This window comes from Tamandua tetradactyla, chromosome X, assembly GCF_023851605.1.
Source record: "Tamandua tetradactyla isolate mTamTet1 chromosome X, mTamTet1.pri, whole genome shotgun sequence".
In the NCBI taxonomy this organism is placed as follows: domain Eukaryota; kingdom Metazoa; phylum Chordata; class Mammalia; order Pilosa; family Myrmecophagidae; genus Tamandua; species Tamandua tetradactyla.
This window is the reverse complement of record NC_135353.1, coordinates 24,324,259-24,352,064: the sequence shown is the minus strand read 5'-3', so window position 1 is coordinate 24,352,064 and position 27,806 is coordinate 24,324,259. Positions and strand designations below refer to the sequence as shown.

General features: G+C 37.8%; 1 protein-coding gene and 1 non-coding gene across 10 annotated transcripts in view; one reads left to right on the top strand and one right to left on the bottom strand.

The window, feature by feature from the left end:
* Positions 1–7,456: 7,456 nt before the first annotated feature.
* The window catches only part of LOC143670160 (zinc finger protein 75D-like), a 92,074-nt gene continuing 71,724 nt past the window's right edge, over positions 7,457–27,806 (bottom strand). For 8 of the 9 annotated variants that reach the window (XM_077144801.1, XM_077144803.1, XM_077144798.1 and 5 more), the window contains 2 exons: positions 21,345–21,471; positions 7,457–14,256 (listed from right to left, as the gene is read on the bottom strand). In XM_077144801.1, the coding sequence (XP_077000916.1) occupies positions 13,547–14,256; positions 21,345–21,471 (837 nt within the window). In that variant the 3' untranslated portion in view covers positions 7,457–13,546. The remainder of the gene's footprint in view (positions 14,257–21,344; positions 21,472–27,806) is intronic. The other variant, XM_077144804.1, reaches the window with a different exon arrangement.
* On the top strand, positions 7,483–7,589 carry LOC143672415 (U6 spliceosomal RNA). The gene has a single exon (XR_013169863.1). It is a non-coding gene; the product is annotated as a U6 spliceosomal RNA (small nuclear RNA).

Sequence of the window (27,806 nt, the reverse complement as noted above, 5' to 3'; positions counted from 1 at the left end):
AAAACTCTTACTGTTTGCAGATATGTCAGAAATCCCTAAAAACCTATAGCAAACCTACTATAGCTAATAAATGAGTACAGCAAAGTGGCAGGGCACAGAATGAACACCCAAAAATCAACAAGTTTCTATATACTAGTAGTGAGCAATCAGAGAAAGAAATCTAGAAAAAAATTCCATTTACAATACCAAACAAAAGAATCAAATCTTTAGGAATAAATTTAATTAAGGATACAGAAGACCTATACACAGAAAACTACAAGAAATTGCTAAGAGAACTCATGGAAGACCTAAATAAATGGAAGGGCATACCATGTTCATGGATTGGAAGACTAAATATAGTTAAGATGTCAATTCTATCTAAATTGATTTATAGATTCAATGCAACAGAAATTAATATCCCAAAAACTAACTTTGTAGAAATAGAAAAAACAATAACCAAATTTATTTTGAAAGGAACTGCACCCCAAATAGCTAAAAATATCTTGAGAAAGAAAAATGAAGTGGAAGGTGTCACAATACCTGAATTTAAAGCATATTATGAAGCTATAGTGGTCAAAACAGCCTAGTACTGACATAAAGACAGATATACTGAGCAATGGAATTGAATAGAATGTTCAGATATAGACCCTCTCATCTATATACAATTGATCCTTGATAAGGCAGTCAAACCAACCCTCCTGGGACAGAGCAGCCTCTTCAATAAATAATGCTTACAGAACTAGATATCCATATGTAAAAGAATGAAAGCAGATCCATATCTCACAACAAAAATTAACTCACAATGGATCAAAGACCTAAACATCAGATCTAAGGCCATAAAACTTTCAGAAGAAATTGTAGGGAAATATTTTATAAAACTTGTAATAGGAGGTGGTATCCTAGACCTTACACCCAAAGCATGAGCACTGAAGAAAGAAATAGATAAATGGGATCGCTTCAAAATTAAACACTTTTGTGCATCAAAGAACTTTGTCAGAAAGTAAAAAGGCAGCCTAAACAATGGGAGACAATATATGGAAAACACATATCAGATAAGGGATTAGTATCCAGAATATATAAAGAGATTCTTCAACTCAACAACAAAAAGACAAGCAACCCAATTAAAAAATGGGCAAAAGACATGAACATACATTTTTCAGAAGAGGATACACAAATGGCTAAAAGGCACAGGAAAAGATGCTCAACTTCACTGGCTATTAGGGAAATGCAAATTAAAACAACAATGAGATATCATCTGACACCCACTAAGATGGTCATCATAAAAAAAACAGAAAACAAGTGCTAGAGAGGATGTGAAGAAAGAGGCACACTTATCTACTGTTGGTGGGAATATAAAATGGAACCACTCTGGAAGGCAGTTTGGCGGTTCCTCAGGAAGCTGAGTATAGAATTGTCATATGATCCAGCAATCCCATTACTAGGTATATATTCAGAGGTACTGAAGGTAAGGACACAAACAGACATCTGTACACTGATGTTTACAGCATTGTTATTTATGGTTGCCATGAGATGGAAACAGCCCAGATGTCCAATGATGGAAGAGTGACTAAACAAGCTGTGGTATATACATGTGATGGAATGTTACACAGCTATAAAGCAGAATAAAGTCATGAAGCATGTGACAACGTGGATGAACCTTGATGACATTATGCTGAGTGAAATTAGCTAGAAACAAAAGGACAAACACTGTCTGGTCTCACTAATATAAACTAATATTATGAGTGAACTTTGAGGGTTAAAGTTAAGGACACAGGTTGTTCTAGTTTGCTAGCTGCTGGAATGCAATATACCCAGAAACAGAATGGCTTTTAAAAAGGGGAATTTAATAAGTTGCTAGTTTACAGTTCTAAGGCTGAGAAAATGTCCCAATTAAAATATGTCTATAGAAACTTCCAATCAAAGGCATCCATCCAGGGAAAGATACCTTGGTTCAAGAAGGCTAATGAAGTTCAGGGTTTCTCTCTCAAGTGAGAGGCACATGGCAAACACAGTCAGAGTTTCTCTCTTATCTGGAAAGGCACATGGTGAACACAGTCAGGGTTCCTCTCTTATCTGGAAGGGTGCAGGGAGAACATGGCATCATTTGCTAGCTTCTTCTCCTGGCTTTCTGTTTCATGAAGCTCCCCGGGAGGCATGTTCCTTCTTCATCTCCAAAGGTCACTGGCTGGTGGGCTCTCTGCTTCTTGTGGCTATGTCATTCTGCTCTGCTCTCTCTGAATCTCCTCCCTTCTCCAAAATGTTTCCTCTTTTATAGGACTCCACTTGGGTGGGTCTTGGTAAGTTTCTGGAGGCTGGAGAAATATCTTCAGATAGAGTATGGTGGCAAAACATATCTATAAACTTAGGTTGGATTATGATGCATGAATCAAATTGTTTAAAAATGAACAGAGTGGGGGGTGCAAGGATAGTTCAGTGGTAGAATTCTCACCTGCCATGCAGGAGACCCAGGTTCGATTTCTGGCCCATGCACTCCCCCCCACCAAAAAAAAAATCAACAAATGGTGCTGCACTAATGGGATAGTCACCTGTAAAAAGAATGAAATTTGACACCCGCCATATAGTATACAAAAAAAAAATGAACAAAGAGAAACATGCACTAGAGAAAATGCAGAGAAAGAGATGTACTTGTTCACTTTTGATAGGGAAATTGAGAGGTGCAAACCCTTGGAGAGCAGTTCCACAGGAGGGTAGGGGTGAGTTTGCCATATGATGCTGAATCCCAGTTGCTCAGTTTGTACCTGGAGAAACTGAGCGTGGGGGCATGAATGGACATTTGCCCACTGGTGTTTACGGTGGCAGTGTACCTGATCCACAATGAATGGAGGTGGCCTAAGGGTACAATGATTGAGGAATGGAAGGGGGAACATAGTGCATACATACAACAGACTACTGAACAGCTGTAAGAAACAATGAGGAAAGAAGGAATGAAGTTGTGAGGCATGCAACTAGATGAATGAACCTTAAGGAATTTATGTTGAATGAAATGCCAGGAACAAAAAGACAAATGTTGTTCTAATTATGGACTAATTAGAAAATAAAAACTCGGTGAACTAAAGATCAGAGCATGGGTTATCAGGTTGGGGCCTATTGTAAAGGGTCCTAGATGGTAAGCTCTTATAGCAGTCACATATATTCATGAGGTGTAACTGTTAATTCTAAATTCTGAGATACTGTTTGTATATAACCTGGTTGTTCCCAGAAACTTTGGGTATTTATGTGACACCTGAGACTCAGAGATAGAGCTCTGAAGCTATGAAAGTCAGCACTACCCCATACAGGAACTGTTTAAAAAGTTGAAAAAGTGATGAGACTTCGAATAGAGATATGAATGAAGCTGATCTGAATAGGACCAGGGTAAATGAGTGAAGCAGGGAAAACTCCAATCACCTAAGAAAGCACCTGAGCCTCTGAGAAGTGGACAAAACTTTTATTGCCCGCAGGCCAAGAGGACTTCTGTCCAAAGTCTGAGCCCTGAATATTCTTTGTTTCTAGATTATATAGGCTAGTAAGCAAGATGGGAGTTACTATGGGAATGGGTGGTAAACACTGGAAAAGTACAGAAACAAAACTTGCAGGGTGGGAATTACTACCTGGCCCTTAGGTGAACTCTTTCATCCAAGATAAGGGCAGCTCTTGGACATGACAAGAAACAGGCCTGGCAGCCTCCCTGTTTGCACACTGATATCTTCAGACATGCTTGAGTAACCCTGGACATGATTTACAGCACTGCAGACATTCTGCTTTTCTTCCTTTAAGAAAGCTTATATTTATATACCTTTATGAATGCATAAACTTATAGAGTGATGCATACAAATACAGAGTCACACATAAATGCATAAAGTAATACACATAAATTCATGTTATACAACAATAATACTGAGGCGATATACATAAATTCATGAAGTTATACAATAATACTGAGGTTGAACTTGTAAACTACCTCATTAGTACAGGGTAAAGGATGATATTGTCCGTATTTTAAAACTTCAAATTCTCAGTGAGACTAAAGGGAGAGATGTTCCATGGATGCAAAATTTATATTTTTGGTAGTGCATTTCCTAATTTAACTTGTATGGTCAGTTCAGTTGAACATCATAAGTACATGAAATCTTGACTAGGGTATGAGATTTTCTTTGTTTATCCATGTTAGTGTGATGACCCAATAAATCCCAGAGTAATTTTGGCCGTGAGTAAAGAAGTATTTGTAAAGTTCCCATGAGGGAATGGGGAGAAAGGAGGAAATATTCAATTTCCCCATTTGCAGGATTTCTGATATTCTCATAAGCAGTGAGAACAATGAAATAAATAGGCAGAGCCTTCCATCTTGGGGTTCATCCCTATGAAACTTATTCCTGCAAGGGATAGGATAATCCTACTTAAAATTAGGCCTATGAATCAACCCCATAGAACCTCTGTTGTTGTCAGATGTTGCCTCACACTCTAAGCCAACTTGGCAAGTGAACCCACTGCCTTCCCTTCTACATGGGACATGACTCCCTGGGGTGTAAATCTCTCTGGCAACATGGGACAGAACTCCCAAGATGAGCAGGAATCTGGCATCAAGGGATTGAGAAAGCCTTCTTGACCAAGATGGGGAGGAGAAAATGAGACAAAATAAAGTTTCAGTGGCTGAGAGATTTCAAACAGAGTCAAGAGTTTAACCTGGGTATGGATATTATATAGATATCCCTTTTTAGTTTATGGTGTATTGTAGTGGGTGGAGGGAAGTGACTAAAACTGTTGAGGTGTGTTCCAGTAGCCGTGATATTGAAGATGATTGTATAAAGATAAAATGTTTACAATGTGACTGTGGGATTGTGAAACCTTGTATCTGATGTTCCTTTTATCCAGGGTATGGACAGAGGAGTAAACAATATGGATTAAGAAATCAATAAATAATGGGGGGGGGCAAGGGTTAAAATAAATTGGGTAGATGGAAATACTAGCAGTCAATGAGAGGGAGGGATAAGGTGTATGATATGTATGAGTTTTTTATTTTTTCTTTTTATTCCTTTTTCTGGACTAATGCTAATATTCTGAAACATGATCATGGTGATGAATACACAACTATTGTGGGCCATTTATTGTACACCATGTATGGAATGTATGTGTGTGAAGATTTCTCAATAAAAATATTTTAAAAAAAGAGTTAACAGGAGTGATGTTGCTTTTGGTTTAGCAAACCACCGCAATTAGCACTATCTAACTGAAGCTTGCATAAGAGCAGCCTCCAGAATAGCCTCCTGACTGTATTTGATCTCTCTTAGCCACTGATGCCTTACTTTATTACATTTCTTTTGGTCAGGAAGGTGTCGATCCCCTGGTGCCGAGGCCAGACTCATCCCTGAGAGTCATGCCCCACGTTGTCATGGAGACTTTCACCCCTTGTTCTAGTTTGCTAGCTGCCAGAATGCAACACACCAGAGATGGATTGGATTTTAATAAAAGGGGATTAATTTTGTTAGTTCTTCAGGGGAAAGGCAACTAACTTTCCACTGAGGTTCTTTCTTCCGTGGGAGGGCACAGAATGGTCTCTGCTGGCCTTCTCTCCAGGCCTCTGGTTCCAACAACTTTCCCTGGGGTGATTTCTTTCTGCATCTCCAAAGGCCTGGCTGAGCTGCGAATGCTGAGATGAGGTATGCTGAGCTGCTTGGGCTGTGCTACGTTGAACTCTCTCATTTAAGCACCAGCCAATTAAATCAAACATCATTCATTACAGCAGGCATGCCTCTTAGCCAACTGCAGATATAATGAGCAACAGATGAGGTTCACATACCATTGGCTCATGTCCACAGCAACAGAACTAGGCACGTTCACCTGGCCAAGTTGACAACTGAATCTAACTACCACACCCCTGAATGGCTTGTACCACATAGGGGGAAGGGTAATTTTTCTTTGCAGAGTTGGGTTTGTAGACAATGAAGCCACATCTGAGCAACAAAAGTGTTGCTTCCTGAAAACAACTCTTAGGGCTCATTATAGGTAGTCTTAGCTTCTCCACTATAAAAATAAGTTTCATAAGGGCAAGCCTCAAAATCCAGGGCTTGGCCTATATTCTAGGGAGTCCCCAATGGTTGAGAGGGTATGTGGGCTTTCCCAGAGGGGAAAGTTTAATAGTTCCATATTTATTTTCCTTCAGAACCCCAAGGACCTCTGCCAATACTTTTAAATTTTCAGCCCACCATAGTCTGATATGTATCCAGGTATTACATTAAGCTATACAGAATTACAGGGCTTCGTTCCTGCTCTAGACTCCAGGAATTTAGATTGTTTAAATGAGCTATCCAGACAGGTTGATTTAGATTGTGTGTACAGATTTAGGTTCTAGGCATAATAAACCTCTCTGCCTTTGGTCTCATACAGCAGGTGAAGTTATTGAGTACAGATACTATCATCTTCTACCCTGTATTCAGATTTACCTTAGTCCCAGCCAGTTTGGTTTAGTTTTTATCTCTCATTGACGCCTGAAAAATCTCTTTTTCATTTACTTTGTAATTGTATATAGCTATGCTAACTTTCATGGTTGAAGCACTTCATTTTGGGGTCATAGGTATCACAGAATTACTCAAAGTTTCAGAGAAATACACGCTGATACACATAGCTCAGTTTCTCAAAATCTAGAAATACACTTAAAACTTCAGACAAAGTGTGGCTACTATAAGGGCTTACAACCTAAGTTCCAATTTTCTTATAAGTCTTTTCTGAAAGAGACCTTAGCATATTTGTTCTTTTGTTTCTGGCTTACTTTGCACAACACACTGTCCCCAAGGTTTATTCAGTTTGTTACGTGCCTCTCAATGTCCTTCCTTTTTGTAGCCACACCACATTCCATCATAAAAATGTATCACAATTCGCCATTGTGCTTCTGTCATTGTATCCTTCAGCTCCCTCCATCTATTCCGCATCATGGATAATGTTTAAAATAAACAAACCATGTCTTTAAGCATTCTCACTTGATTGTACAATCAGCAGCACTCTCAATTTTAGACAATTTTCACTGGTCCACAGAGACAAAGAATTGACAAACACAGCCTCACCAAATAACAAATAAAAACTATCCCTTATCACTTGTCCTCCCCTCCCCCCAAGTAGTTGCCCTGGTAGGTCAGTGGTATTGTTAGTGTCTTCCTGTTAACTATTGGCCATAGCATACATCTTTAGTTTTCCCCATATACTCTGCTACAATAGACTCTTTGCCCAAAATCAATCCTTAGAAATAGTTCATGCGAGAACTTATTTTAAATTGTAGATTTAATCAGAGGGATATATGGCACTATACCTCCCCTTTCAATCATATTCACCTCAAGATAGCAATGTTACTTATACTCCCAGTAATTAGTTATCAACACTTCTATCCATTCCCTTGCATTTAAGTTCAGCCTCATTGGGTAGCATTTCCCTTATATATATAGCTTCTGTGTACCTCTATTCGACAGTATAACCTCTGAGATTACATTTATAAGAGTTATAAGAGCAAAATCAGTGCTCGCTTCAGCAGCACATATACTAAAATTGGAACGATACAGAGAAGATTAGCATGGCCCCTGCGCAAGGATGACACGCAAATTCGTGAAGCGTTCCATATTTTTACGTCGAACCCTTAAAAAAAAAAAACAGCAAAATCATTCAGTATCTCTCTTTTAGTGTCTGACTTCTTTCACTCAGCATTATGTCCTCAATATGTTCATTCATGTTGTCATTTGCTTTGGGACCTCATTTTGTCTTACTGCTGCATAATATTCCATCTTAGGTACTTACCACATTTTGTTATTCACTCGTCTGTTGATGGGCACTTGGATTGTTTCCAACTTTTGGCAATTGTGAATAATGCTGCTATGAACATCAGTGTGCAAATGTCTGTCGTGTTACTGTTTTCAACTCTTCTGGTATATACCAAGTATTGGTATTGCTGGGTCATAGGGCAACTCCATGTTTAGTTTTCTGAGGAGTCACCAAACTGTTTCCCACAGTGGCTGTACCATTATACATTACCACCAACAGTGAATAAGTTTTCCAATTTCTCTAGAACCTCTCCAACATATGTAGTTTTCTGTTTGTTTAATAGCAGCAATTTTTATAGGTGAGGTGCTATCTCATTGTCGTCTTCATTTGCATTTCCCTTAGAGCTAATGAAAATGAGCATCTCTTCACATGTGTTTTTAAGCCATTTGTATTTGCTTCCGGAAAAGTGTCTTCTCATATCCTCTGCCCATTTTATAATTGGGTTATTTGTTCTTTGGTTGTTGAATTGAATAATTTCTTCATGTACACAGGATATCAAGCCTTTATCTAATATGTGGTTTCTAAATATTTTCTCTCATTGAGTTAGCTGTCTCTTTACCTTTGTGACCAAGTTCTTTGAGGCACAGAAGTTCCTCATCTTAAGAAGTTACCATTTATCTATTTTTTCTTTTGCTGCTTGTGTTTTAGGTGCAAATTTAAGAAGCTATCTCTTATTACTAGATCTTGAAGATGTCTCCCTCATTTTCTTCTAGATGTTTTATGGTACTGGCTCTTAATATTTGGTTCTTTAATCCATTTTGAATTAATTTTTGTATAGGGTATAAGATAGGGGTCCTCTTTCATTTTTTTACCTATTGATATACAATTATCTCTTGCCCATTTATTGAAAAGACTATTATGTCCCAGATTACTGGATTTCCTGGCCTTATCAAAGATCAATTCTGGGTGGGCAACGGTGGCTCAGTGGCAGAATTCTCGCCTGCCATGCTGAAGATCTGGGTTCAATTCCTGGTGCCTGCCCATGCCAAAATAAATAAAATAAAGATCAATTCTCCATAGATTTGGTTGTCTATCTCTGCACTATCAATTTGATTCCATTTTCAATACTTACATCTTTGTGCCATTACCATGCTCTTTTGACCACTATGGCTTTATAGTAAGCTTTAAAATCAGGAAGTGATAGTCCTCCCACTTCACTCTTCCTTTTTAGGGTATCTTGAGCTATTCTAGGCCTCCTTGCTTTCCAAATAAATGTGGTAACTGGCTTTCCCAAGTCTTCAAAGGGGTGTTGGGATTTTGATTGGTATTGCATTGAATCTAGATCAATTTGGGTAGAATTTACATCTTAAAGACATTCAACCTTCCTATTTATGAGCATGGCATGTCTTTCCATCTATTAAGGTAATTTTTTATTTCCTTTAGCAATGTTTTGTAGTTTTCTGTGTACAGGTGCTTGACATCCCTGGTTAGGATTATTCCAAATACCTGATTGTTTTGGTTATTATTTTGAATTGAATTTTTTCTTGTCTCTTCAGATAGGCCATACTTGTGTATAGAAACATTACTGATTTTTGTACATTAATCTTGTATCATACCACATAGCTGAATTCATTTATTAGCTCAAGTAGATTTGTCATAGATTTCTCAGAGTTTTCTAAGTATAGGATCATGTTATCTGCAAATAATGAAAGTTTTACTTCTTTTTTTGCTATTTGGATGCCTTTTATTTCTTTCTCTTGTCTAATCACTCCAGCTAGGGTTTCTAGTACAATGTTGAATAACACTGGTGACAGTGGGCATCATTGCATCATTCCTGATCTTAGGAGGAATGCTTTCAATCTCTCACAGTTAAGTATGATACAGGCTGTGAGTTTTTCATATATGCTCTTTATGAAATTGAGGAAGTTTTATTTGAAGTGCTTTTAGCAGAAAAGGATGCTGAATTCTGTCGAATGCTTTTTCAGCATTAATCGATATGATCATGTGATTTTTTTCCCTTTTGACTTGTTAATGTGCTATATTATATTGATTGATTTTCTTATGTTGAACCACCATTGCATCCAGGTATAAACCCCACTTGGTTACGATGTATAATTCTTTCAATGCATCCTTGGATTTGATTTACTATTTGTTAAGAATTTTTGCACCCATATTCATTAAAGAGATTAGTCTGCACCCCCCAAAAATAATTAAATATAATAAAATAAATATATTTTAAAAATACACCTCAGCAGTAGTAGGTCCCAAAATCTGAAGATACCCTGAGATATACTGGAAATGAACTCAGACTGGCACCACAGAAGGGAGAGAAAATTGTAAAAATTAAAAAATTAATTTAAAAACCAATAAAATATATATATATAATAAAAATATATTAAAAATACATTAAAAAAAGAAATAGGTAGATAGGAAGTTTGCCAGACTGAATTTATTGCTTCTTCCTAGCAGGGGCACTCCTGAGGCACCTCCTGTCCTCAGGCCCACACCTCCCCAACTGTAGCAGCCGGCTGGGAAGATGGCAGGTGCAGAGGACATGCGAGCACCTAGGGGAGCAGCTCATCCGCAGCACTCAGGTTGGCAGATCTGCTGTTCACTAGGCCCAATATGATGGGTTTCATGGTACCTAGCCAGGTAACTGCTCCTAGTACCTGGGGGCACGGCTTTTACCCACATTGCTTTTTGTGGGAGACAGTCACTGAAGCTGATGGAGAAGGGAAGGAAATTACCAACATCCGCAAATAGTTTCCCCCTGGCCTATGGCTGGAGTTATTGCTTTAAGTCTTACCCCTTACCTCGCTAACACTTCTGGAAGTTTCCTCCTGGCGTTGGATGTGCTCTGAGTCTACAGGGCTACAGGACTCTTTGTCATGTTCAGTAAATCACAGGTTTGTAAATACTACAGAACTTTATGCAGCCCACCCAGGCGCATGGAGTTGTGGCTGAGCAGCCCTAAAAAGGGGCCTCCTTTTCAGCCCTGGAGCAGTGTAACATGGATTTTAAAGCCTCATATAATGCAAGTCAATGAAAGAACATCCCTCACTTCCCTGTGCTTTCTACAGAGAGACGGAGAGCTGCCTGAAGGTGCCGACTGCCTCCCTTATCATTTCACCCTGAAAATAGGGGTAGTGACCCAGATATCAAAGACCATGGGTAAGGAAGATGGGACTCCCAACTAGGACAGAGAATTCTGGCAAAACAGTAGTCATGGAATGATTCCAGGAATTTCACATCCCACTACCATTCTTAAAACTCCAGGTAAGAAATTTCCTTTCCTGGCATAATAAAGGGAGTTCAGGAGGAAGGAATCATCTGGTGGCTGGTTATTTTTGACCCTTAATTACACCATCTACAGCACCCTGCCCCCCGATAGCCTGAGCCCAGAATCAGGGTCTGGAACCAGACTGTTCTCCACTCAACCCTCACCATGACAAATGAATGAAACCTGGAGGGCAAGAAGGAACAAGAGTCAGACTTCTTGGGCCCCATTTTTTTCCAGCCATAGTATGACTACTATCATAAGGGGATTTCACGTCATCCAGGTGACATCAATATTTTGTTGAATCTGCCATCCTTATACCACAAACCCTTTCTATGTAAAGCAGTTCACCTCATTCTTTATCAGGCATCCACACAGAGGTGGTCCTAGTACAACCAAACCAAATGTGCAGACACATCAGCATGTAAAATTAAGGGAGGTGATTTTAATGTTAAAAAATTGCATTAATTAAAAGAACACTCCCAAAGTATTTCAATTTTATAAAGAAATAAAATGCTGTTCCAAAATTACCAATTCTGTGTAGTAATGTTAGTTAGCCATACTTCTCAATCTGATTTAGTTCTCCCTATCTTTGATGATGAAAATTTTATTTAATACAACTATTTCAGATGTAGTGTGGTTTGTGAGTATATGTACATGGGTTGCATACATACATGGTAGAGTCTATGTGTCTTGTCATGGCCCTTAAAGCAAAAAAAAAAAAAAAAAAAAAGACTTAGAAATTGGATTCTTCTCCTTATTCTCTAATTACAAGCATTCTAGTGCAGCATTTTTCAACTTTAAACCTTTGCCCCTTTTGGACCATATAAAATTTCAGGTCCTTTTATTAATGTATATATAGCTTACATTTCATTTGTCAACTATGCAATTATGATGTTTAATGTGATGGGTGAAGCCATATAGGTCCTCGGTTAATATTCTTTTCATGTAAAATGTTTGGTTCCCAGCTTCTGTAATTGTTTTTGACCTAATGTAAGGCATTTACTTAGTGAAGGATTGAAACTCTACTTGAGACAAGTAGTGCTATCGCAAAGTATGATCTGTGGGTCAGTGCTGGTCTGTGAAATGTTATTGGTCTGTAAGAAGATAAGTAAAGAAATTGAGAGGAAGCATTTAGAAATTTTTGTAATACTTTAACAGAATAGTTTTATGTCTATTGACTCTAATAATAAAAACTGGGCTTGAATTTTGTGTATCTTTGGCTTTTTATTTTAATTCTCCAGCAATTCACTTTATTATATTTTATGAAAATATCAATATGGAACAGATTGGAAATTAAACAAACAAAAAATAGGCAGCAATAACACTGGTCCTTTACAACAGACAGTTGAGAGGTGCTGGTGTAGTTTAGAGGACCAATCAGAACTTAAATTCCTCCCATCTACTATTTCTCATGACAGGTCTTGGACGTTATCAATACTGTTCTTGCTAAACCACTTGGATCTTCTAATAGATATAGGCAAAAATGCCAAACAGAATTGGTTGCTTGGACCTTGAAAAGTTAAATCCCTTTTGCTGGACCTGTGGAAAGAGAATTCTCCACTTTTTTCCTGACATACACTTTCATAACTCATAAACTGATTTCCCTAAATATCCATCTGGGACACACTGACATAGCCAGATTTCTGAGGCCCCTTCCAGAGGGAGAGTTTTGCCATTCTGTATGCCTCAGTGTAGAGAGGATCAGCTATAGGAGAGAGGTAAAGTGCTTATAAGGCCCCTAGTTCTTTGTTAGCTTTCAGGCTTTTGCACCTTAGAATTCTTGGGCAGTAGATATTGCAGTTGAATGCTAATGGAGAGTCAACTGGAATAGAAGCACTTCTCCCAGGACACAAACTGAATCCTCTCTTCCTGTTCTAGACTAAAGCTCCCTGAGCCCTGGGCTTGGATGCTTATGCAGATAGAATGACAACCACAGCAAATCTCCCCAACTTAGTAATTCTATATCCCTTTGGTAGACATAATACTCTTCTGTTTCACCTCTCAAAGTAAAAAAAAAAAATGTGAACAGGACTCATGACCATCAGATATTTGCTGATATATATGTGCTAATATGTGTGGAAAGTAGATCACTAAGCCTGGGGAAGCTCTGCGTGACCAGAGCTAATGCTCAGGTAATCAGAACAGTTTTTCCTTTCTGATAGATATGATGTCATTCTTTTATTTATAACATACTTGCTATTCATCAGTATTTATAAAGTACTCACAATGCCTCCTGGTGTATGTATTTCTAATGCAGAAAGAGAGATACAGCCTGAACATTTCCAATGTCATTTTTGAGCTTTAAACCTGTTGGAATAAACAGAAGAATCAACCATCTGTATGCACCGATGCATAGTGCCTGTTCTGTGCTTCTTCTAGGCACTGAAGAGATAATGCTGAACAAAACAGACAACTTAAATTCTTTTCTGTGAAGTATACATAAAGCTCCCAAGTTTTCCACTGAAGATAGTCATATCATCAGGTGCTTTGTGATTTTGTATTCCTTTATCATAACAAGGGACAAACTTCATATGGCTACTTTCTTCAGACTAGGGCCACTGGAAAAGCTTCCCTTCTCCTGTGAAGTTTCTGGTGTCTAAGTAGGCTTGAGCGCCTACTAAAGTTTCTCCAGCATATGCTACAGCTATAAGGCTGCTCACCTGTGTGGGTTCTCTGGTGTTTAATAAGATGGGAGTTCTGACTGAATCTTTTTCCACATTCATGACATTTAAAAGGCTTCTCTCCTGTATGGGTTCTTTGGTGTGTGTGGAGATTTGTGTTATGACTGAAGCTTTTCCCACACCATGAGCATTTATATGGCTTTATTCCCTGGTGTGCCATCAAGTGTTTATTGAGATCTGAACTCCATCTAAACCTCCTATCACACTGTTGACATTTATAGGGTTTCTCTTCAGTGTGAATTCTCTGGTGCTTAATGAGGTCAGAGCTCACTCTGAAGCTTTTTCCACATTCTTGACATTTAAAATGTTTCTCTCCTATGTGACCTTTCCTGTGAAGATCTATAAGTTTCGGTAATTCTTGTTTGCAACTTGAAGCTTTCTTTCTTTTCTTCCTCGGAAAATCTCGATGCCGTTTCCCCACCTTGTGTGTATCACCATGATTTTCTTTGCCTGTTGTTTTTTGGGAAACTTTCACTATGGCTGTTTTAGAGACTTTGCTTCCTGGTGTTTGTATTTCTAATTCAGAAAGAGATTCAGGCTGAATATTTTCAGTGTCATTTTTGAGCTTTAAACCTGTTGGAATAAACAGAAGAATCAATCATCTGTGTGCTAAAGCAGAAAAAAAAACAGTAATGGGAAGAAAATTCAATAATGAATGACTTTGAAAAATACTGGAACAAGTGGTTCCTAGTCAGGTATGGATAAGAAGACACACCCATTTCTCTCTGCTCACCCCTAAGAACAACTACAAACCCAGAAAACAATGCAAAAGACAAGCAAAAGATAACCCTAAAAAGTGTTAAGAAGGCAAATTGGTTTGGGACCCGAGGGCCAAAGGAACATAAAAGTACCCAAAAGAAGGCAATCCAGATCCAGTGTTTCCTAACTCCCACCTTGCAAGAAAAGGTAGCCTGGGTATGCTCATTCTACCCCCAGACCAAATGGAGTCCCTGTGACAACATCAGACAAATCTAACACTGATAATTAAGGGAACAGAGCTGGAGTCATTACAACAGAAAGCAGCCAGAAGTATTCTCCTTTCACATGGGTTTGAGACTCTCCTCACCCCAGCTGAGAGATACAAAGGTGCATGGGTAGAACTGGAAAGAAGGCCCTATCTACATCAAGAGACCTGATTGAGAAACTTCTTTATTTCTGCAGGCATGCCTAAGACTCACTTGCCCCAATAGGAGACACCAGGGTGGGTGTGTAGAATTTGGAATAAGCCTGGTATAGGATGCTTCTTCATTCTAAAGGGTCTGAGACTCTCCCTCCCCAGTAAGAAAAACCCAGCAGCCTGCCATGGGAAATACTTTTCACCAATTCAGGCAGCACCAGCAGGGACTAGAGGGAGTACCAGCAGAATCAGATAAACCAAGGGAACCAAAATAACACCACAAAGTCATTGGAATGAGAAACCATAAAAGTAGGAAAAAATCTGCACACTAAATTAAAAGAGGCTAACTTCCTGTTAAAATAAAACATGTAAATAGGACCCAAACTCTCTTAATAAAATAGACAAACTAATCACGATAAAATAAAAAACCACCCATCACACCAAGAACCAGGAAAGTCATAATTTAAGTGAGAAAAGGCAATATGACCAAAATGGAAGGGAATTAGAAATCAATGAACAGAAAGCAACTAAATATGGGTAGATTAAATAAAACACTTCTAAATAATACATGGTTTGAAAAGGATATCTCAAAATAAATTTTAAAATGCACAGAATTAAATGAAAACAAAATTACAACAACATATCAAAATATGTGTAATTCATTTAAAGCAGTACTAAGAGTGAAGTTTATAGCACTAAATGATTACATTAGAAAAGGGGAAAGACCAGTTTGAAACTGTTGTGAACACCAAAAAAAGCCATATTCTTTAAGCCTCATTTAATATTGTTGGGTGGACCTTTTTTACTAAGTTGTTTCCATGCTAACTGTGGGTACGACCTTTAGATTAGGTTGTTTCCATGGAGATGTGCCTCTACCCATTCAAGGTGGGTCACTTACTGGAGTCCTTTAAGAGGGAATCATATTGGAAAAAGATTCAGAACCAACACAAGACCCAGATGGTTCGAAGTGCAGAAATAAAACAATTCCAGGGAAGCTGTTTGAAACCAGAAGCCAAAGTTACCAGCAGATGCTAGCTACCTACCTTCCCAGCTGACAGAGGTATTCTGAACCCACCGGCCTTTCTTGAGTCAAGATAAATTTTTCTGGATGCCTTAGTTTGGACATTTTAATGGCCTTAGAACTATAAACTTGCAACATAATAAATTCCCTTTTAAAAGTCATTCCATTTCTGGTATATTGCATTCTGGCAGCTTTAGCAAACCAAAACAGTTTCAAATCAATAACCTAAGTTTCTACCTCAAGAAAACAGAAAAAGAAAAGGAAAATAAACCCAAAGCAAACAAAGTAAATAATAAAGATCAGAGCAGTAATCACAAAGTAGAAAAAAATCAATGAATCAAAAAAGCTGATTTTTTGAAAAAATTAATAAAATTGAAAAATTTCTAGCATGATGAAAAAAAAGAGAGAAGAAGCAAACCCCAAATATCAGAAATGAAATAGGGGATATCACTGCATATTCTACAACCATTAAAAAGATAATCAGGGAAAATGACAAGCAACTTTATGCCCATAAATTTGAGATGTTAAAGTAAATGGATCTGAACAGTACTGAAAAATCAATGAAATTGAAGTACTGATTAAAAAGTTTCTGAAAAAATGATCAACAGGCTCAGTGGAAATTCTACCAAGCATTTAAAGAATAAATGCAACTTTATACAATCTCATCCAGAAAATAGAAGGAAAGAGAACTCAATTCATTTTAAAAGACCAGGTTTACCCTCATATCAAAATCAGACAAAGACAGTACCAAAACTGCAGACAAATATATCTCATAGACTTAGATACAAAACTTATCAACAAAATACTCCAAACTGAGCACAATGTATAAAAAGAATGATATACCTTGCTCAAGTGGGATTTATTTTAAGGGTGGTTCAACATTTGTAAATCAATCAACATACTCTACTCTTATCAATGAGCTAAAGAAGAAATGTCATATGCTCATATCAATGCAGAAAAAGTATATAAAAATTCCCACATCCAATTATGATAAAATCTCTCAGCAAATTATGAAAGAGGTGGCATTATATCAACCTGATAAAGAGCACTGACAAAAAACCTACAATGAACATCATAAGGATTGCTGGAAGACTGAATGCTTTTCTACTAAGATTGGGAAGAAAATAAAATATCTGTTCTCACTGTTTATATTCAACAAGTACTGAATGTTCGAGGCACTGCAATAAAACAAGAAAAATAAATAAAAGTCATTGCAGATGATGTGATTATTTATGCAAGGAATCTAAAAAAGCTCCTATAATTAATAAGTGGGCTCAGTAAGGTCACAGGATACAAGATCAAAACACAAAAATCAATGGCATTCCTACATAGGAACAAAGAACATATAGAAATCAAAGTTAAAAATATAATGCTATTACAACTGTCCAATGAAAATGAAATACTTAGGTATAAATTTAACAAAACAAAGAGATTCTGTATACTGAAAATTACAAAAAGCTCATGAAAGAAATCAAAGAAAATCTAAGTAAATGGGGAGACATACTGTGTTCCTGGATTGGAAGACAAAATAGTATAGATGTCAATTCTCCTCAAACTGATGTAGAGGTTTAATGTAATTCCTATCAAAATCCCAAAAAAGTTTCTTGTAGACATAGAAAAGCATATTCTCATATTTATATGGAAAGGCACAGGCCCTATAAGACCTTGATAAATAAGAATAAGATAGGAAGAATCATCTATCTGATATTAAGGCTTACTATACACCCTCATTAATCAAAACAGTATGGTACTGGCAGATCTACACATAGATCAATGCAACAGAATAGAGAACTCAGGAATAGATCCAAAAAATATGCCTAATTGATCTCTGTCAAAAGTGCAAAAGCAACTGAATGGATGAACGCTATCTTTTCAACACATTATGACGAAGGAATTGGACAGCCATAGTAAAAAAAAATGAACATCAACCTAAATGCCACACTTACTCAAAATGGATCACAGATTTTAATTTAAAAAGGAATACTATATGCTTTGAAAACTATTGCTGTTTTATTTCTTTGCTTTGTATATATGTTATACTAAAGAATAAAAAAAAGTTAAAACTAAAAACAACAACAAAAAGGGATGCTATAAAATAAAATACTTGGGAAGGGCTAGGCAAAGAATTCTTAGCCATGACACCAAAACCGTGATCCATAAAAGGAAAAAGGAAAAATTGAACCTCATCAAAATTTAAAACTTTTGCTCTACTAATGGGAAGAGGATTAAAAGACAAGATACAGACTAGGAGAAACTATTTCCTAACCACATATCTAAAAAAAAATAAAACAATAAACACTAGTATTTAAGGATTCTTCAAAGATAATAGTAAAAACACAAGCAACCCAATAAGAATATGGACAAAAGACATTTTACTGATGGAAAATGAAGACATGAAGAGTTGTAGAACATCATTAGCCATTAGGGAAATGTAAATCAAAACCACAATGAGATAACATACACTAGGATGGCTATAATAAAAAAGACAGTTAATATCAAATGTTGGCCAGGATGTGGAGAAACTGGATCATTCATACATTACTGGTGGGAAAGTAAAATGGTACAGCCACCCTGGAAAACAGTTTGACAGTTTCTTATAAAACTAAGCAAGCAATTTTCATAGGAACCTACAATTGTGCTCTTGGGCAGTTATCCCAGAAAAATGAAAATGTACTTCTACACAAAAACCTGTACATAATTCATAGCAGCGTTTTTTCGTAATAGATAAAAACTGGAGACAGCAAAGATACTCTTCAGTAGGTGAATGGTTCAGCAAACTATAGTGCATCCACACCATGTGGAACACTGTTCAGCAATACAAAAGAATGAATAATTAACACATGCAACAACTTGAATGATTCTTCAGGGAACTAATGCTGAATGAAAAAAAGCTAATCTCATAAAATTAGATACTTTATAATTCAACTTATATAACAATTTTTAAATGACAAAAGTTTTAAAACATAGAACAGACTAGTGGTTTTCTTGGGTTAGAAATGAGATGGGTTATGTATTAAAGGGGAGTATGTGTGGCTATAAAAGGGGGATAAGAGAGGTCCTTATGGCGATGCGACTGTTCAGTATTTTGGTTGTAGTCGTGGATACACAAACCTACATATGTGATAAAACTGTACAGAAGTAAGTGCATATACACACACAAATGAGTATAAGTAAAACTGGGGATATCTGAATAAGATTTGTGGACTATATCAATGTCAATATCTTGATTGTGATATTATACTATACTTTTTCAAAATGTTACCATAGGTGGGGGCGGTGCAAGGGTAGTTCAATGGTAGAATTCTCGTTTGCCATGCGGGAGACCCAGGTTTGATTCCTGGCCCACGCACTTCCCAAAAACAAACAAACAAGCAAAACAAAGGAAAAAAACAAATGAACAAGAAAATTCAAGAAATGAGGCTGCAATAATGGGACACTTACATGGAAAAAGAATGAAATGTGATTCCTACCATATAGCATACAAAAAAAATGTTACCACTGAGGAAATCTGGGGTAAAGTGCATGTGGATTTTCTATGTTTTATATTTTAAATCTACATGTAATCTATGATTACCTCAATAAAAATCCAATAAAAAATAAAGGAGGTGCCTGCCCATGCAAAAAATAAATAATAAAAATAAAAAATAAAGGAGCAGTAACTTAAAATATTAAGACCCTGTAAAGATTCCTATGAAGGAGAACTTCTCCTCTTCCCATGTGTACATTTATCAGGAGAAGATTTACCAAGATTACCCTTGAATTTTTTGGACCCAGGATCCATGGTTCTTTCCCTTAGTCTAAACAGATCACTTTACATTTAGGGTGCAAAAATAAGACTCTGGGAAGAAAATCTTCAGGCCATGGATTTCAAACCAAACAGTTAATTGGTCCAATAAGTCCAAACAATTTCAGGAATAAAAAATGACACATATATATTTTTTATTCCAAATAGGAAAAGTCCTGAATGCATTATCTGGTTTATAATCTACTGTGGTTGTGGTTGTATATGCAATGAGGGAGCTAAGAAATAAATCTAAAGCGGACATATGAAAAAAAATATGGGGAATGGGAATCCAAGGCATGTTCCCCTCTACTGATATCAGGAATACCCTGTGTTTGACCAAGGAGGAAACAAGCTCCAGAGGTTGCAGAGAATACATTATGGTCTTTTTAACTCTTTAGATGGACACATCCCTGTCCTGGATGGCATGGGTTCAGTGGAGCCAGTCTAAGCGTCGGTGGGTTAGGTAAAATATGCACAATTTATTCCTGAAGTAATTATAGTGAACATTATTTAGGGCCTAAGCAGAAGGCACTGTTATAGGTGACAAATTCTAGCATTCCTATAGTTCACTGGTTTGAATTCAAGTAGAGGGGACAGACCAGAATTATTTGATCTAGTATTTCAAAATATAGGTATCAAGGGAGTAGAAAGTATTCATCACTCAGTTAACTGCTCTAGGGCTGGGGATAAAACAGTGAGGAAGACAAAGATCCCCTGTTTGTGTTGAGCTTACATTCTCTTGGCAGAGTCAGATTTTAAATGAATGACTGAACTGAGTGAATGAGTAAGTGTTAAATGTTTTGAAGAAGACTAAAATAAAGTAAGAGAGGCTGAAGCTATTTTAGATAAAGGGATTGTGGAAGGCATCTTTGAGAGAGAGATTTGAATGGACCAGAAAGCAGAGGGAAAGTGGAGCCATGTGAATATGTGTTGGGAAAACGTGCCAGGCAGCAGAATCCAGGAGGAAGAAATAAGTTTGGCAAGTTCAAGGAAAGCAAGAAGGCAAAAGAGCACAGAGCAAGGGGTCTGGAGGCAGGAGATGAGGGTAGAGAGGGAAGAAGCCACCAGGTCAGGTAGTACCCTGTGAGCCTCAAGACAGAATCTGGATTTTATTCTGAATGAGCTGAGAAGTCATTTCATCAGGGTGATATCATGCATGATCTTATTTTATCTTTAAAAGATCTTTCTAGATGGTGTGTGGAAACAGAGAGGGAGAGTGAATGGAGGCAGAGAACAACAGTTAGAAAGCGATTGCAACAGATTTGGTTAGAAGTGACAGGGACTTGGTTAGAAATGATAGCAGCTTACTTCAGGTTGGTAACAGTGGGAGACATGGAGGCATGATAGGATTTAGGATATATTTTAAAGGCAGAGCTAAGAGGCCTCGCTGAGGGATTGGAGGTGGAACATGACAGACAGATGAGAAGAAAGGACAACCGTGAGGCTTTTTGTCTGAGCAACTGGATGAATGGTATTGCCCTTTACTGAGATGAGAAAGCCATAAAAAGAGCAAGATCAGAGGGAAGCCTGGCATCATGCATAAAAATTTTATTTAGAATAAGGAAACAAAGCATATACATTTAGAAAAAAAGTTTACTCTGGTAATCTGGATACATCTTTCCCCTCCTGACACTGTAAGTTAAGAACCAACCATCGATTAGAAAAGTGGGACTCTCTCACAGGGGTGCATTTTCTGAAAACTGAGGAACTTCCATACAGAGGCAAGGGAAAATCTTTACCTAGAGAGATGATAGTCTCATGGTTTTCCTGCATCACACCATCGTAGAGGGCCTTCTGAGAAGAGTCTAGTAATTCCCATTCCTCCTGGGAAAAATACACAGCAACATCTTCGAATGTCAACAGACTCTAAAGAAGAGAAAATTTTTGTTCAGTATTTACCACCACAGAAGCAAGAATTACATGGAAGGCCAGGCACTGAAGGAGTACCAGTATGTGTTTAAAACAAAAGGAAAGAAGTGACAGGAAAACAACTTGGACAGTAGTTCCAGGTGCGAGTGACCTGAGAGGGTCTTCTACACTATATAGGGAGGTCCTGGATGAAAAAGTGAAGGGATTGGAATGCAGAGAACGGGGTAAATGTGCTCCATCATGACTCCACTGGGGGCAAGAAGCCATGCCCAGCAAAGTGCCTGCAACCGTAGCTAGCTTGGGAGATCAGCCCCCTCAGCTCTGCAGCCTGGAGCTCCTTTGGGGAACCCATAAGCCAGAAAGCTTGATTTCCCTGCTCAAAGAGCTCATCCAGCTAGTACATAGGGCCTACTGCTCCCCTTTCCATACAGAGTACCAGAGCCCTCAGAAATGCGTGATCAGACAGGTAGGGACAAAGAAGTAAGCCAGGCCATGCCCAAGTTGCACCCACCCTGCACCCCACAATTCCACCACACTCCACAACCCCACACTGCACCCCACCCCTCACCCCTCACTTCATTCCCACCATGCCCCACACACCTCATGCCAGAACTTGTGCCCCCACACTGTGCCCCAGTGTGGACTGCTGACACACCCAGTCATTCCAAGAGGCAACCCAAGGTCAACCAGAACCAGCTGGCCCACAAAGGGAATCGCCACTGAGCTTCACACTGCCTATCCCCCAACACCAAAGCTGGCAGCTTTCACCATGTACCAAGGCCAGTGGACCTGGCTGGAATTGCACTGGGTCACCATCCAGCTGCCACAGTCAGGGACAGGCAGGCCCGAGGTGAAAGAGTGCCTGGGAAGAAATGGAAAGTGCAGTCTGGCAAACTGCCTATCTGCCTAGCTTTAAACAGATTTTAAAGTAGAGTTGCAACCCCTCCATGAGGTCTGGGGCCTTGGTTTACAGGGGAATTACTGACAAACCAAGCTAAAAAGGAGACCTTCAATGCAAACTCAAGCAAATACAAAACCTTAGATGACTGTGGGAAATCAACTTTCAGAATAACCCTATCAAGATAATCAAATGCCTTGAAGCCAACAGAAAATGACAAAGCATATGAAGATGTAGGTAGATATGGACTAGCCAAATGACTAAATTAAAACACCAGAGGACACACAGAATTTGGAACAACTAATCAAAGATGTTCATACAAATCTACTAAAAATAAATTCAATGGGTTGGCTAATAATATAAAATACATCAAGAAGACACTAGAAGAGCATAAAGAAGAATTTGGGAAATAATACATAGAAAAACAGCCAATATCGCAGAGATGAAAGATACTGTAGACCAAATAAAAAATGTACTAGAGACACACAACAGCAGATCTGAAGAGGCAGAAGAAAGAATAAGTGAACTACAGGACAGGAAAACTGATTTCGAACACTCAAAACAGCAAATAGCAAAAAAGATGATAAAATTTGAATTAGATCTCAGGGAAAAGATGGACAACATGAAGCCTTCAAATATGAGAATAATCAGTACCCCACAAGGAGAAAGAAGGAAGATTAGTTGAGGAGATAATTGGGGAAAACTTCTCAACCCTTACAAAAAACACAAATATGCATATCAAAGAAGCCAAACAAACACAAAATAGAATAAATCCAAATAGGCCTATTCACTAATCAGTTTGTCAAATGTTGAAGAGAAGCAGAAAGTCCTAAAAGTAGCAAGAGAAAAGTAAATCACCATATACAAGGGATACAATGTAATACTGAGTTTAGACAACTCAACAGGTACCATGGAGGCAAAAAGGCAGTGGCAAGATATATTTAAGATCCTAAAAGAGAGACTTCCAACCAATTCTCTGTCCATCTAAACTGTTCCTCAAAAGTGAGGGAGAGATTAAATTTTCACAAAGATTATGAGAGTTTGTCAACAAGAGAACTTCCCTACAAGAAATACTAAAGGGCGCTCTGTCAGCTGAAAGGAAAAAAAGAAAGGAGAGGGAGTTCTAGAGGAGAGCAAAGAGTTGAAGAGTACCAGTAAGGATAATTCAAAGGCTAAAAAGAGAAAGAGGGAAAAGAATAAATAGATTTGGCAAATAAAAACCAAAGGATAAGATGGTAGATTCAAGAAATGCCTTTACAGTAATGACTTTGAATGTTAATGGACTAATTCACCAATTACAAGATAAAGATCAGCAGAATGGGCAAAACAAGATGATCCAGATATGTGCCGCTTACAAGAGACTCATCATAGACCCAAGGATACAAAGAGATTGAAAATGAAAGGATAGAAAAAGATGTTCCATACAAACTGTAACCAAAAGAAAGCAGGAGTAACTATACCCATATCAGACAAAACAGACTTTAAATTTAAAGGCATCATAATAGACAAGGAAGGACACTACATATTAATAAAAGGGACAATTCACCAAGAAGAAATAACAATCATAAATATTTATGGTCCTACTCAAGTAGTACCAAACTTTGTGAGGCAATCACTGTCAAAACTGAAGTGAGCAATAGACAATTCAACAATAACAGTGGGAGAGTTCAATACACAATTCTCCTCTATAGACAGAACAATCAGACAGAGGATCAACAAGGAAACAGAAACTTAAAAAATTTGATAAACAAATTAGACCTAACAGACAGATATAGAGCTTTACACCCTAAAACACCAGAATATATATTATTTGCAAGTGTTCATGGAACATTCTCCAGGATAGATCATATGCTGGAACATAAAATAGGTCTTTATACATTTAAAAAGACTGAAATTATTCAAAGCACTTTCTCTGAGCACAAGGGAATGAAGCTGGAAATCAATAACCACCTAAGAACCAGAACTTTCACAAATATATGGAGATTTAATAACACATTCTTAAATAATCAGTGTGTCAAAGGAGAAATTGGTAGAGATATTGGTAAATATCCAGAGATGAATGAAAATGAGAATACCACATATTAGAATTTATGGGATGAGGCAAAGGCAGCGCTCAGAAGAAATTTATTGCCATAAATGTCCATATTAAAAAGAAGAAAAAGCAAATTCGAGGACTTAGCTGTTCATCTGGAGGAACTAGAGACAGAAAAGCAAACTGACCACAAAGCAAAAAGAAAAAGAGAAATAACAATTAAAGCAGAAATAAATGAACTGGAGAATAAAAATACAATAGAAAGAATCAACAAAACCAAAAATTGGCTCTTTGAGAAAATCAATAATGGATGGACCCCTAGCTAGGCCCACAAATTAAAAATGAGAAAGAATGCAATTAAACAAAATCAGAAATGACAGAGGGGTCATTACCATGGACTCTGAAGAAATGAAAAAAATCATGAGGATGCTCTCAACAACTATACACCCACAACCTAGACAGCATAGATGAAATGGACAAATTCCTAGAAACACACAATCTACACTGATTCATAAAGAAACAGCAGGTCTCAAGCCAGTTACAACTAAAGACATTCAATCAGTCACCAAAAGTCTTCCTACAAAGAAAAGTCCAGGACCAGATAGTTTCACAAGTGAATTTTATCAAACATTCTAAAAAGAATTAACACCAATCCTGCTAAAATTCTTCAAAATATTGAGGAAAAAGGAATACTACCTAATTCGTTTTACCAAGTTAACATCACTGTACCTCTAAAGCTGGATAAAGATGCCACAAGAAAGGAAAACAGGCTAATCTCTCTAATAAATGTAGATGCAAAAATTCTCAAAAAAAAATACTAGCAAATCGAATCCAAGGATACATTAAAAGAATTATACACCACGACTAAGTGCGATTTATACTAGGAATGTAAGGGAGGTTCAACACAAGAATATCACTCAATGTAATATAGCATGTCTTAGTTAGATTCAGTTGTCAACTTGGCCAGGTGAGCATACCTAGTCTTGTTGCTGCGGACATAAGCCAAAGGTACGTGAACCTCATCTGTTGCTAATTACATCTGCAGTTGGCTAGGAGGCATGTCTGCTGCAATGAGTGACGTTTGATTTAATTGGCTGGTGCTTAAATGAGAGATCGCAAGGTAGCACAGCTAAGCAGCTTGGCATTCCTCATCTCAGCACTGGCAGCTCAGCCCAGGCCTTTGGAGATGTAGAAAGAAGTCACCCCAGGGAAAGTTGTTGGAACCCAGGGGCCTGGAGAGAAGACCAGCAGAGACCACCCTGTGCCTTCCACATAAGAAAGAACCTCAGTGGAAAGTTAGCTGCCTTTCCTCTGAAGAACCAACAAAATAAATCCCCTTTTATTAAAAACCAGTCCATCTCTGGTGTGTTGCATTCCAGCAGCTAGCAAACTAGAACAGAGCACATTAACAAATCAAACGGAAAAATCACATGATCACCTCAACTGATGCCATAAAAGTGTCTGACAAAATTCAGCATCCTTTTCTGCTAAAAACACTTCAAAAAGTAGGAATTGAAGGAAACTTCCTCAATGGGATAAAGGGCTTATATGAAAAACCTATACCCAGCATTGTATTCAACAGTGAGAGACTGAAAGCCTTCCCCTAAGATTGTGGAATGAGACAAGGATGCCCTCTCTCACCACTATTATTCAACATTGTATTAGAAGTTCTAGCTAGAGCAATCAGGCAGGAAAAAGAAATAAATGTATCCAATTTGGAAAGGAAGTATTAAGACATCATTATTTGCAGATGACATGATACTATACTTGGAAAATCCTGAGAAATCTATGACGAAGCTTCTTGAGCTACTAAAGAAATTTAGCAATATGGCAGGACACTAATGTACAAAAATCAGTAATGTTTCTATACACAACAATGACCTAAATGAGGAGACAAAGAAAAAATTCCATTCAAAAAAGCAACTAAAAGAATCAAGTATCTAGGAATAAACATAACCAGGGATGTGAAGGACCTACACATAGAAAAGTACAAATCATTGCTAAAAGAAATCAAGGATATAAATAGGATCAGGAAAGATATTCCCTGCTCATGGATAGGAAGGCTGAATGTAGATAAAATGTCAATTCTACCCAAATTGATCTACAGATTCAACACAATACCAATCAAAATCCCAACAAACTAATCGAATAGTGTGCTCAGATATAGACCCTCTCATCTATGGACATTTGATCTTTGATAAGGCAGTCAAGCCAACTCACCTGGGACAGAACAGTCTCTTCAATAAATGGTGCCTAGAGAACTGGATATCCATATGCAATAGAATTCAAGAAGACCCGTATCTCACACCCTATACAGAAGTTAACTCAAAATGGATCAAAGATCTAAACATTAGGTCTAAGACCATAAAACAGTTAGAGGAAAATGTAGGGAGATATCTTATGAAACTTAAAATTGGAGGCGGTTTTATGGACGTTAAACCTAAAGCAAGAGCACTGAAGAAGGAAATAAATAAATGGGAGCTCCTCAAAATTAAACACTTTTGTGCATCAAAGAACTTCATCAAGAAAGTAGAAAGACAGCCTACACAATGGGAGACAATATTTGGAAATGACATATCAGATAAAGGTCTAGTATCCAGAATTTATGAAGAGATTGTCCAACTCAACAACAAAAAGACAGCCAACCCAATTACAAAATGGGAAAAAGACTTGAACAGACACCTCTCAGAAGAGGAAATACAAATGGCCAAAAGGCACATGAAGAGATGTTCAATGTCCCTGGCCATTAGAGAAATGCAAATCAAAACCACAATGAAATATCATCTCACACCCACCAGAATGGCCATTATCAACAGAACAGAAAATGACAAGTGCTGGAGAGGATGCGGAGAAAGAGGCACACTTATCCACTGTTGGTGGGAATGTCAAATGGTGCAACCACTGTGGAAGGCAGTTTGGCGGTTCCTCAAAAAGCTGTATATAGAATTGCCATACGACCCAGCAATACCATTGCTAGGTATCTACTCAAAGGACTTAAGGGCAAAGACACAAACGGACATTTTTTGTTGTTGTTGTGGTTGTTGTGATTTGTTTTTAATAAAAACCAAGCCTTAAGCAGTCTTAAATGGCACAGGAAAATATGGTTATCCGTAGGTGGATCCTCTCTCCTTAGACAGGAAATAAGTGTACAGGATGGCATTTTCAGTATTCTACTTTCTTATGGGTTCAAATATTTCATGACTCAAGGCTTCATATTTCTCACAAAGAATTATGCTCCTGATGGCTAGAGATGTTTGGAACAAAGAAGACATTCAATAAATGTTTGTTTAAAGTTTAATTGTCCAACTCCCCAGAGACATGATAGGAGTGAATGTATATAAAAGTTAAAGAAAGGTGCTCAGACTCTTTCATGAAAGCATTTGCTTTTGATTCTTTTTCTTC